Source organism: Martes martes, assembly GCF_963455335.1.
Source record: "Martes martes genome assembly, chromosome: 14".
Taxonomy (NCBI): domain Eukaryota; kingdom Metazoa; phylum Chordata; class Mammalia; order Carnivora; family Mustelidae; genus Martes; species Martes martes.
This window is the reverse complement of record NC_137902.1, coordinates 5,042,852-5,055,825: the sequence shown is the minus strand read 5'-3', so window position 1 is coordinate 5,055,825 and position 12,974 is coordinate 5,042,852. Positions and strand designations below refer to the sequence as shown.

Here is a 12,974-nt window from a genome sequence, read left to right as displayed (position 1 = left end):
TCCTTCATCCCTGTTTGGGTCAGTGGAAGGGAGTTGTAGCCGAACCTACATGAACAGTTTCCTAGATGGCATTCCAGGCTGAATAATACAGTTTTCAGAATGAGAAGCATTACCCGTCCTGGATACTTAGGGCTGCGATTAATCATTTGTCCTTTATCAGAACAGTCCTATGATCCAAATCCACACATGCAAACCGTGAAAAATATTTTGTCTGAACCATTAAGAGGTGTCGTTGGTAGGGAAGCTCTAGTGCCTCGAGAAACGTGATTCTACAGAGTGGCTTTTAAAAATGACTATAATTTGCTGAATTCCAAGTGGTGCCCTCTCTCCTTGCTCAGAGAAGATGACCAGATACTTACTACATGTTGTGGTCCTGATTTCCCAAGGGTTTTTTTTTTTTTTTTTCCTTTAGACACAGCAGTTCAGAAAATCAATTATTTGCAGATGATTTGATTTCCGCTATAAAATGGCATTTGTGGTTTGGATATCATGAATTCCTATTGCAAGGACTGTAGACCTTTTTATTGTTGATAATCTGTCAGAAGCTTTGTGAAGTGTGTTCCTATCTGTTAACTGTACATAGAAAGTATTTGTTTTTCTACTCCAACAACTGCCCACAAAAATGAGAGATCATTTTGTGTTCAGTAATTGAAAGTTAGTTAGTACTGCGATCTGAAAACAGCCTAGACCATTTTCTCGGGACCATGTCCTTGTAACAGGTGCTGCTTCAGGTTTTCAAATTGAGCCCTTGTTTGGTTGGATGAGTGATTCCCATGGAAAACTGCAGTTACCGTCAATGCCAAAGTCATGGGGTCAGCGCTGTTACTTTTACGGTCTCTCAAATGGCCCTGGGACCCCAGGCCAGGGAGTGGAAGGAGCATGGCGTGAGGCAGAATGATCCAGAAAAGAGAAACAGTGGACATGTACGGTTCCAGATTCTTGGGACAGAGTGATTTCCAGTGTGGTGCGCCTCACGGGACTGTTCTGTTCTTGTGCAGTGGAGATGCTGAGCGGCAGGATGGGCGGCTGGCTCTTCCCTGTCCAGTTGCACCATCAGGAGCACAAGTAGAGAACTTGCTCTGTGTCCGTGGTAAGATCAGAGGTGATGAGGAGCAGCCTGGACCTTCCAGGGAAGACGGCTGTCTTGCCACATGTCCCAGATTCCCACTGGGTGGCCCTTCAGAAATGTCGGTTGAGTGACCAAATGAACAGTGCCCTTACCGAGGGCAGTGCAGGTAGAAGTAATGCTTGCTGGTTCAATGTCGAGTGAAGGGGCACCTGGGTGGCTCAGTCGTTAAGCATCTGCCTTCAGCTCAGGTGATGAACCCAGGGTCCTTGGGATTGAGCCCTGCGTCGGGCTCCCTGCTCAGTGGGAAGTCTGCTTCTCCCTCTCCCGCTCCCCCTGCTTGTGCTCCCTCTCTCGCCGTCTCTCTCTCTCTCTCTCTGTCAAGTAAATAAATAAATAAAATAAAAAATAAAAATAAAAAAATAAATGTCGAGTGAATGCAAAACTCGAGGGCCATGGCCTTCTGGCTTCTGCCGTGGACTCACAGCGACTGTATGTCCCCAAGCAGCCCCACCTGTCCCGTGGCTTCTCCACTTCTGGGTTCTTTCCTAGGGAAGCCCAGGGAGCAGGCCTGTGAGCCAGCAGGTTTCTGTCTCTGGAATGCCCTGTGCCTTCATTCAGTGTCAGTTCCACCCGTTGTCAGGACCATGACCTGACAGCTGTTCCCATCTCGCCAGGTGGACACACGCCCTTTGCTCATTGTTCATTACCCTGTGTGTCCCACTCAGCCATCAGCCTGTCCTGAGGTGGTCCTGACATCTCCCACCAGAGATGGTAGTGAGTGAGGATGCTCGTGGGATTTAGGAAAGCAAGGATGTTGGCAGGTGGCTGTCCGTGTGTCTGCGAAACCCTCCGCTCATGGCTGAGCCTTGAGCTCCACATGGAGAGCGGCCACACGGCGACCTGAGCGTCTTCAGTGGCTGGGGAGCCTTGTGTGGGATGTTTATTTCTTGGGACCCTTTCCTTGTAAAACAAAACTATAGCGGAGGTACTCTTCACTAGATGGTGAGTCTGGGGAGTGCAGAAGCCTTTCTCAGTGAATTCCCCCAGTGCCCTGTTGAGCGTCAACCTGATGGTTGCACAGTGGAGGAAGTAGCGGGCAAAGGAAGCAGGCCTGTTCTCGGGGCCCTGTAGTCTGGCGGAGAACATCCTCTCTAATCAGGGCATCCTCCCACCCAACCCCCGTTGTCCATGCTGCAGCACAATGTCCTCCTAAAGTAGCCGGACCGGATGGAGTCCACTGGGCAGGAAGCCTTTGCGAAAGAGAGGATCGTGGAACACTGAGGAATAGAAGGCAGAGCCCTGCAGGTCGGGGAGGGGGAGGAGAGCTGTCATGCTCAGGAGGCTGTGCGGGGGCGGGGCGTGGGGGTGGGGAGAACGGGCAGTGAGAGGACCAGGGATGAGGTGAGCCTCGACAGGGCCATCCGACCACGGGACCCTGTACACCATGCTGAGAAACGCTGTGTTCTTTGCTTGTTTTCAACTTTCTACACCATTTATTTGTTCCTCTTTGTTTTGAAATTATTTTTCCAGGCCTTTGTTTTTTTTGAGTAAACTTTTTGAGATAATTGTGACATTGCATGTGGCTGTACAAAGTAATATTCTACCTGCTTTCCCCGGTGCTAACATCTTACAGATCTATAGCCTGGGATCCAGTCAGGAGGGCGACATGGCTGTGGTCCCCAGATCTCAGGAGCATTCCCCCAATTCTACCTGTCCTCTCTCCCCTGTTTGTCACGCAAACCTTCAACTGTGCAGGGAGCCCGAAAGAATAGCACAATGAACACTACGATTCTTGCCATCCAAATGCACCAGTCGTGAGCACTTTGGTATCCTGTAAGTGTGTGAGAAACATGCCTCTGCCTTAGTGGGTCAGCGAACCTCTCTCAAGAACTAGGACCTCCCCCAGCAGCCTCATTGCCGTTCCGGGACGTCACACACAGAAGCATGCATACTCAGATTTTCTCCATTCTTCCGGTCTTTCTTGTCTTTCATGAGGGGCTTCCTCAATTCACGATCCAGTCCAGATTCCCTCGTTGCATTTGGTTGTGCCTCCTTCATCTCTTTTCTAGAACAGGTCCCTCACCCTGTCTTGTCTTTCTTCATGCTGCTTTGTATGGTTTTCGGCGTGCTGCCCTGTCCCTCCATACGTCCTGCAAACTGCAAGCTTGGCCTAAAGTTCAGATTCATACTTTCGGCAGGAGAGCTTCAGAGCTGGGGTGAAGTGCTCCCCATTATGCCCGTTGGGAGGGTGGAGATGCCGAGCTCAGCATGACCTGACCATGAGTTTGATCGCTTGGTTGAGAGCGGGCACCAGCCTGACCTCCCCATTGTGAAGACACCTAGCCCTTCACAATTGTCTCATGATCTTTAGCTTATGCTTCAGCATCCCCACAGCGTTGGCCAGTGTCCAGTCTCCTGACCGCTCTTCATCTGATGATCATCTACTGAGGGTCCTTGTCTGAAACACTTTCTCCTTTGGCATAGCAAGATTTCCTTCGAGTGTCAAGACGCTTTGTCTTTAAGAACATTGGGAAGCCTCCAGGCATGTGGGTGAAATGGAAGGTTGGGAAATGTTGGTGCCTTGGCCAGATTTGTAATTTGAAAAGGCCACTCTGGGTCAAGGGGAGGGATCATGAGGGACAAGAGTGGACATGGCGTAGGGAGACCAGGATTCCCCTCAACAGTCTGGGTGAGAGAGGATGACCATTTGTTCAGGTGGGTGGGGATGGGGATGGACAGAAGCAGATAGATTCACGACAAGAAGATTGTGGCTGTGGACTGATGGCTGTTGTTAGAGCTGCCCACTTATTATACGGGGCATCCTGTGAATAATCAAACTGAAAGAGACAGTGGGAATGGATTGGCACTGAAAGAGGAAATTTTCACCAAAGATCTTATATTAGTCCTCTGTGTCCCCTTGTTGACTTGGAGATGCAGTGTAATCGTCTGCTAAGCCTCATCGGCCATGGAGAGGACCATCGCCATGGCTAGTAAATTCTGCAGACGGACAAGGACGCCTTGCAAAACCTCATCCTCCACAATATGCAGCATTTTGCCTGATCAGCAAAGTACCAAAATTTAACAGCTGAGCCATACTAATGAAGTATGGGACTGTGTTTCCTAGGAAAAAAAAAATAAGGGAGTTGGGGAAAATGTGCTTCTCTTCCAGAATAATAAAACCCAGACCCTGTATCTCAATTATTAGGCTTTGAGGAGTGATCAGCAAGAAAGCAATTTCATGCAAATAGAGATGTGGCTAAATGATGGCACTCAGCCGGCCAAATATGCAACCTGGTCATTAAAATGTGAAACTCTTGACAAAGTGGGGAAACTTAAGTGGGGAAATATAAATTGCTGTTATTAGCCTGGGGAGAGATGCCCCATTCATCGTGTCCAGGGCCCCCGGAGCACCCTGCCCGGCGTGAACTCAGGGCTTTGCGGTCAGAGCTCATGCGAGCAGAGTCTGGAGGACATGGGATGACTTTTCTCTCTTGAAGAGGCCCAGGTGATTATCTTCTCCTTGACTGGGGGCCTCTACTGTCAAAAGGGGATCACGGTTGCTCCCTGAGCTTTTATTCATGGTAGGGCGCATGCAGTAGGCATGACTTGCCACAACCCGGCACGGCTAGTTCGGTTGCAAAGAAAGGATTTGGCTTGGCCCAGCAGCTCACCGATGCTATCAAATTTAGCTGGTGCCTTTTTGCGAGAAGCACTTGTTTACGACTTTGCTGAGAGTTGCTTTCTTGGCTGCTTAAATTCTGTACACCACTGTGGGCTTCGCAGCCATTGCACCTAATTATGATTCCATAGATTAAATAAATGAGAAATAGCCACTCATTTGGTAATCTCTGACCATGGCCTCATTTTTCTAAGTGAGTTCTCTGTGGCTTTCCCCACGTCTACCCCTCATTGGAGGGAGCTTGCAGACTCCCGGAGAGGTGTGCTTTTCAGGATACGCGCTCGTTCTGTTCTGGTCAGCTCAGAACAAGGGCCAGGCCTGCAGGTTCAAGAAATTCTCCAGATTCTGACAGGCCCAGGGTGGAGTCCCTCCGACACAGGTACCCCTTCGGGATGCCACGAGCAGCATAGCATGGCGGGGAATGACCCATGTGGTAGAGAGGATCGTGTCCAAGGTTGGCATCAGCGTCACTGAGTAGGCTGTGGGGTTGCAGCTGCCATCTGAAAGTGGCCACATGACCACGTGCTCCGATGGTTATGATGAACCGAGCTGGTGTAGATGGTCAGGAGTTCCCACCTGAGCCTTTGGTTTGTAAATTACATAAGAAAAAGGAATGGTATAACTACCCCATATTCAACCTGCTGGGCCCTGTTCATAATGAAAAATGTGTTTTGAGTAAATCCTGCATGTGATGTTTGCAAAATGCATGTTTCCTATAAGCAGAAAGAATGTGGTATTTGTAACCTGGAGAGCTCCTCTTTATGACTATGACAGAGAGCCGCCCAGGTCCCGTTTCTGAAAATATCCCTGAGAAAGTTATCACAGGCAGGAGGTGCTCCAGCAAACAGAAAGAAAAAAGCTCCTGTGAAATACATCTTCATTACTCTTTAGAATGTTTTCATTCCGCTAAAAAAATGAGGTCATTTATACTGTAATTATTCAAGAGGGGATTGGTTTTCTCCTTTCTCTTGGTGGGCTGTTGCAATGTTCTATTTTTTTTTTTTTTTCAGGATTTCCTGATGGAAACATTCATCATGTTTAAGAACCTCATTGGGAAGAATGTCTACCCTTTTGACTGGGTGATAATGAACATGATGCAGAATAAGTGAGTATGGGGAGGAAAGCTCCCACCTCTTACAAGGTGTCTAATTCACGTCTGCTGGGAACAGTGGTGTTGCCTGGATACCATGGGGGCTCTCCTATGAGGAACACATCCTCCACATTCTGTGGTGCAAACAGTTGTTTGGAGAAGCAGACCTGGAGAGTGGGTGATTTCCTTATGCCAACGCGGGGCTCTGCCTTCTGGGGAAACACAGAGCTGAGCCCTAGCCCCTCCTTAGCCTTGGTCTGCGGCAGCCTCTGGCAAGGGTACAGTTTGCCATCAGTTTGCCATCTTATTTTAACCACGTGTGTATTAGCCCAAGTGATTCTCCTCTGTCTAGGTTTTTGAAAGGTGTTTGCATTTCTCCTATTTCAGCTTTAAAAAGTGAGCATTTTCTTTGTACTTATTAAATATTAATCTTATGCCTTGTTTATCATTTCCCTGTGAAGGCTGTTGGTTAACTTTCCAGTGTTTGTGTTTTATAATTTCTGTAAGCACCAGTAACAATCCTTGGGTTCTCAGTCACATGTGATTCCTGGAAGAAATTACCGTTGACCTCCTTTTTTCCCCTCCTTCCTTATTGCATTTTTTATGGAGATAATTGTAGATTCATAGGCATTGCAGTTATAAAAAGAAATACAGAGAAATCTGTGTATACTTTACCCAGGTTCCCTTAGTGATAACATTTTGCAAAACGAGAGCTCCTTGCTGCAGCCAGGGGCTCAGCGACGATGGATTTCACGGGGTCCCACAGGTCTTCCTGCTGTGCTTGTGCTTGGCCGTGGCGCCTTTTCTTGAATCCGCCAACACGTGGGTCCTTCTCGCTGTCCATGTCACACGCCGCCTCCTCGCCCCTCTAGCTCTACCCTCTCGAAACCCAGGCACCCACTAATTTTTCCTCCACTTCTAAAATTTTGGCATCTCAAATGTGATGTGTAAATGGAATTATACCAAATGTAACATTCCAGGATTGGCTTTTTTCATTCTCCGTCATTCCCTGGAGATGCATTCAGGTTGCTGGGCACATCGGTCGTTTGTTCCTTTGGATTGCTGGGCGGCGTTCCGTGGTATGGATGGTTTAACCGTTCACCTGCCGAAGGACAGCTGGGCTCTTTCCAGTTTGGGGCTGTTACGAATAAAGCCACCACAAACATTGGCATATGGAGTTTTGTGTGAGCATAACTTCATTTCCCTGGCATACACCCCCTGGGGTAGGTCTGCAGGGTTCTGCGCCCGGTCCTCATTTAGGTTTGTAAAAACTGCCCGACTACGGCTGTACTGTGTTACGGTCTCGCTAGCAGGGTGATAATGATCCTGCTTTTCTGCATCCCCGCCAACATTTGCCAGGGTCACTGTTTCTCATTTTAGCCCTGGGGAGAGATGTGCCGTGTGTTTCATTGTGGTCTGGATTCACATTTTCCCCGATGCAGCAAACAATGGCATCATTCAAGAGACCGTTGACCTGGTCTTAGTGCTGACCAGAACTGAAGGCAGGCCCTGGTGCAGGGTGTGGTCCCTCTTCTCTTCCTGGTGACGGCACACGAGAATGTGACCTGCATCTCTCAGACAGAGTGGCCACCGTGGCCTGGTGGCCAGCCCATCCGTTCCGCACCCTGGGGTGGGGCTTGAGGGGGCGCTGCTCCCTCAAAGGTCAGATGTGAGTCACACCTCTAAGTTTGACTTGGCGCCTCCAATCCCAGGGTCCCACGGGGTAAACTGTCCGGATGGTACAGCCACACTCTATTGATTGGTGCTATTTGATGATGAGCGAGAATCTGTTTTCAGTTTTACCACGATGATCACCTCATTCCCTCTCCCTTCTAGTCCATCTTCAGCCTTGTGCTGCCAACGCTGACATGTCTGAGCGTCCTCCCATCACCCCAGAACCGCAGTGTGGCTGAAAGCCACATAGCCCCTGGTTCAAAGTGTGGAGCACTGTGCTCAGAGCCTCCTTCTCTGGGTATTCTGTCCAGCTTCTCCCGACGTGTTCTGTTGTTTCTGTGGTGAGAAGGTGGCTTAACCTGTGGTCTCCAGAATCATGTGTTCCCTGCACGTCAAGCCATCCCTGTCCCTGTGTCCCAGCTCACTGGCACACGTCTGTAGGACCCAGCTGCGTGACAGAGACACCCGGTGTATGGTGGCATCTGGGAGCCAAGCCTTTGCATCTTGTTGTAGGGAGGAGAGTTCTTGTCTGGGGGCAGGGAACCTCTACGAAGGAGAAGCCATGTCTGCTGTGTCCTCATTGCAAAGGCTGTGACGGCCGCTTTGAGGATGAAGTCTGGTGTAGGTGATAATAGAATTCAAGTCTGGGGCGGGGCGTGCATCCTCTCCTCTTGTTTGGGGTGCCAGAGGCTGCAGCACCAAGAGACATCTTGATGAGGGACACACTGTGAATTTAAACTCCCTATGGTTTATGTCACACATAAAATGTGGTACAGAACTGTCTCATCTAAAATCCTAGCTCTCTGGGGCCGAGCCATCCAGCTGAGAGTGCTTCCTCTGGTAGAACTTTCTAAGGCTGAGCAGCGTTTGTGTGTGCGTGTATGTGTGCGTGTGTGCGTGTGTGCCTGTCCCCATGTCCGTGTGCCTGGGCGAGTGCTGGTACCAAGCGAAAGGACTTGGGTTTGCAGAGATTCTGGGTGTGTGAGGCTCTGAGCCACACAGGTTCCTGTCACGGTCAACACATGCTATAGTAACAGGTTCCCAAGCCAACATGTGTCGCAGAGGAGTGAGCCACAAAGGACGCATGTAGGTCAGTGTTTGTGTAGCAGTGAGTATAGGCTTCGTTCGGGAGTCCCACTGCAGCCCGCTCTGCTGAGTGAACAGTACTGGTTTTTAGAAGCTGAATCAGTTGGGTTTTGGAAGACACCTGGGTGTGTGACCCTTCAGTTCTCTTGAACGTTCTTGCTTACATGTCTGCTTCCAAATGAAGAGCTTATTTAGTTTTTTATGGGAGGCAGTCATTCTTTGTGATGTATCCTGTGTTTGCATCCGAGGGCTGCACATGAGCATTTGACAGGCTTTCCATGTGCCAGGCACTGCCGTGGGGATAGCCCAGGAATCATGCCCACAGTCCCCGCAGCAGCACTTGGAGACAGTTTTATGCCCATTCTACAGATGGGGAGATTGGAGCCTGAAGGTTTGGTAACTTGCCAGAAGACACACAGCTGGGAAGCGATAGGGCCAGACTTTACATCCAGAGCCCACCCTCTAAACCACCTTGCTACCTTGAATATGTCTCCCGTGCTTCAGAGAGTGTTGTTTTTAACCCCGGTGTCCTTCGAGTGCATCTTTCCTGGGAGACTCCTGCTTACCTGAGTGAATGTTAAGCACGGAAGTCAAAACGTTCTTTACTCGGCTTTCTTCACCGTGAAAGGGTACTTGTTTAAGAGGATATCACTGATTGCCGAAATGGATAGAGTCCTGCTGTAAACTTCTAGAAGAACAAAAGCTCACTACTATTGTAATGAAGTAATTTCCTAGAAATTATATAGATGCCATATGGCATTGTCTCTGTGCTATTACCTATTTGGTTTTGTTTTGTTTTTTTTTTTAATCTCTAACTTCATAGCTTGATACCTTCCATGTCACCAGACTGCCATGCTCTTCCTCTTCCCAGCATGGGTCAGAGACCTCCTTGCTTCCGCAGGATAAGCAGTAATTCCTCAAAGCTTGCACAAGCCTGTCTTTAAGTTTAATGGCACAGCTGGACATGCAGTTTTACCATCCGCAGCTTAGAAATTGACAGACTCAGCCCCCGTGGTCTCTTACATGTTTGCGTGCTTGTTCAGCTTTGTGTCTGCAAAGGTACCATCATCCTTCAATACCGGGGGCTCGTCCGTCCAGTGTCATTAAAGATGGCGCCCATCAGCTCTGGAGCAATCACTTGTAAATCAGGAACCAGAGTTAGAGGATCCAGTGACTGTCCCAAGGACAGGGGTTACTTGGTTGCTATGTTCAGGGTAGCAACTGAGTGGTGATGGCCTGACATCATAGCTCTGCTCTCAGATACGGTGGTGCCAGATGGTAAGATGACATTTAAGATGAGCACAGTTCACGTCTCGTAGAAGTGTGCTTGCGTGTTATCTCCCAGAAGTGCTTCATAATCTTTCCCGAGGGAAGCAAAGGCTAAGTCTCCTTGTAAGATCTGATGCTGTACTAGAAGCAGAGACCTTCTGTGTTAGCCTTTAAGTGCTAATATCCATCCTTGAACTCCTAGTAGCCAACTTTCCCAGATTTTTGCTTCACGGTGTGCGCATGGAGTTTAATACTGAAGACTCATGCTGTGGGTCTCCTGGAGTTCTCTCTGGTTCATGGTAGAAGTGTGGCCACTTGGTTGAGTTTCTGTGTATTTCTTTTAGTCTTAGGACTTGAATTCATTCCAGTAGTGTGTCTGTACACTAAAAATCCCAGACTAGAATTGTGAGGCATAGGAGTGATCTGGGAGGCAATGAGTCTACTCATTGGTTTGGCTGAATTCCTTTTTCACCTTGAAGAAAGCTTTTCTTGTTAACTGCCATAAATTCACCTGAGGAAGGCACTTCTACAGTGTACATTGGGTGAAGAAAAGGGCAATACAGAGTTTAATTTTCAGATTTTTAACATTAGACTTTCTAACTCATGCTGTGTGTGTAACATGGACCAAAACACTTCCTGCATTTGTCAATCATTTTGTCTTGCAACAGAATTTTTAAAAAATTCAGCTACCCTGAATTGGATTCTGACTAGGCTTTGTTGCTTGTGTCCCTCTCTCAGGATTAAAAAAATAAATGAAACCACCATTTTTACTTCCTCAGATCACTCAAAGCTTGCAATGGTGATTATCGATAATTTTCAAGTGCCCCTCTGTATTAGCACACATTTGGTGTCTGGTACTTCTTGCTTTTGTACACGTTAAGCTGGGGCCCATTTATGATTTGTGGTTTATATCCTGCACACTTTCATATAGGGCTTGGTCTGTTTTACAAGTAATGATTCATAGATCCTGAATATAAAATAGAACATGGAAAACCATAGAGAAAACACGAAACTCTCTAGAAACCGAGAGACTCAACGCTGCCTGGAAGACAAAGCAAAAAAGAAAATAGAACAGGTTTCAGAATTCTCACTGGACGATAAAAAAGTTCCTTGTAGTTTGTCAGCGGAGACTGACAATGGGTGGTATAGATCCTTCAGTGACACGTGTAGCAAGAGGACATCACAGTTAAGGAATCAGACGAGAACTCAGGATTCTGCCTGTGGAAGATGGAAGAGATCATCATTTCAATTTTAAAATGCTTAGAATCTTGCCATGTGGCATATATTGGCCATGACAGAGTCCGGTCATAATTGGACCTGCCTGAAACACTGCCTTATCAAATACAGTGCATTTTGCTGACTTGCCAAATATAGTCTTGTCTCATTGTTGACCACTTAAATATTGAAGACCATCAGTCAGAAATGATGGTCTGGTTTTATTTTATCTGGAATCAAGTTAATCTTACTTTTGTCCTTAGAAACCCTGAAATTGTGTCTCTATTCGGAATTTGTGAGATCATCATTGCCGTTTAGTCCATGGGTCTAGGTCATGGTTTTTTTTTTTTTTTTTTAAAGATTTTATTTATTTATTTGTCAGAGAGAGAGTACACACAAGTAGGCAGAGAGGCAGGCAGAGGCAGCGAGAGAAGCAGGCTCCCTGCTGAGCAAGGAGCCCAATGTGGGACTCGATCCCAGGACCCCGGGATCATGACCTGAGCCGAAGGCAGCGGCTTAACCAACTGAGCCACCCAGGCGTCCCATAGGTCATGGTTTTTGATCATGGCCACGTGCAGACTGTCCCAGGACAGTCCAGGCTGATGTTTGTTCCATCTGCCTTTTTGATCACCTTTCTTTTGGCTATAGTGTTAGTGCGTGGATGTGCCCCCTTCCGTCCCTCTTTCTCTCCCCTGTGAGTCAGGCATCTTACGACCAGGATGTGTTTGCCTCAGTCCATTAACACGGCACATTATGTTTCCACCAACCTAACGTGCACAGTGCATATTCACATAATCATAATCGCCTGTGGCTCCTCGTGTGCAGTAAATTTCCTATGCATAGTTTTATAAAGGAGCCATTTCTCTCCTTTTAAATAGAGCACATTTCCCCCACTCAGAAGCAGTATCCATCAGATGTATCAGAGTCCAAGATGGCAAGCTCCTGGATGTTTCTGCCAAGATTAATTTGGCGTGTAGTCAGGACAAGAAAGGGCCTTAAGCCTTAGAAAGGTATTCTACCTTTAAGATGCCAGGCTTCTTAAGGGTAAATCATGATAATGGTCAGAAAGCAAATTTGCCAGGGAGGCTGTTTGCAGGGACAGCGCCATTTGGTTCCAGTGTTGTGGAAGAATTTTCGTCCTTGCTAGCACATGCCTTGGGCTCAGAGCAGAGAAAATGTGCCATTTGCCTAGGGACGAAAGAAAGAGGTGGGGGGTCCCCACTCACTGGGAATCTGCTTCAGGGGCTCTGCCACCAGGTAGCTGATAATGGTGGCATCTGGGAGGACCATGTTTTCCCGTTGGACCTCCTCCTCAGGAAACACCTCTCCCGTGGAAGGGCATGCAGCTAAAATCTTTGTGCAAGTTGAAAGCACGGATAGAAAGCGTTTTGGGCTCTAGAGACTCTTGGATTATTTCTTCTCGACATCTTTTTTCTTTACCTTGAAGCCTGGGGTCTTAGTTGATGTTGTTACTTTTAATTTAATTTATTTTTTCAACTTACTGGTTTCCTACTGAGGTTTTGCATATCCAGTGGCTTGAAGATTTTAAGCACACCTAAAAATCATTTTTCCCTTTGAAACTGTATACGGTGGCTGTTGACATAAACATTGTCACAACACGACTTGCTGAGGACCACAGGAAAAAAAAAAAAAATATTGTTTCTCAGGGAAGAACTAGGAATTCAAAGTCAGTATAATGAAAGCATTCTGGAATGAAAATTTCCCCAGAGCTCAGCATGCCCACGTTTTACCCAGCTCACACACTTAATAATATCCGTCTTTGAACCTTTTTGCTCTCCAAAGAAATTGGCCTAACCTGAGATGTTTTGCTGCTCAGACACCAGTCTGCAGACACTGAGGCACACGCCTGCGGGTTGGACCAAGCCAGGCTA

General features: G+C 47.6%; 1 protein-coding gene across 2 annotated transcripts in view; it reads left to right on the top strand.

Annotated features, from left to right (window-relative positions):
• The window catches only part of DOCK1 (dedicator of cytokinesis 1), a 495,164-nt gene that overhangs the window by 309,553 nt on the left and 172,637 nt on the right, over positions 1-12,974 (top strand). Inside the window, exons 29-30 of one of the 2 annotated variants that reach the window (XM_080823569.1) lie at positions 5,759-5,853; positions 6,605-6,718. In XM_080823569.1, the coding sequence (XP_080679695.1) occupies positions 5,759-5,853; positions 6,605-6,710 (201 nt within the window). In that variant the 3' untranslated portion in view covers positions 6,711-6,718. Of the gene's footprint in view, positions 1-5,758; positions 5,854-6,604; positions 6,719-12,974 lie in introns of those variants that run through there. The other variant, XM_080823568.1, reaches the window with a different exon arrangement.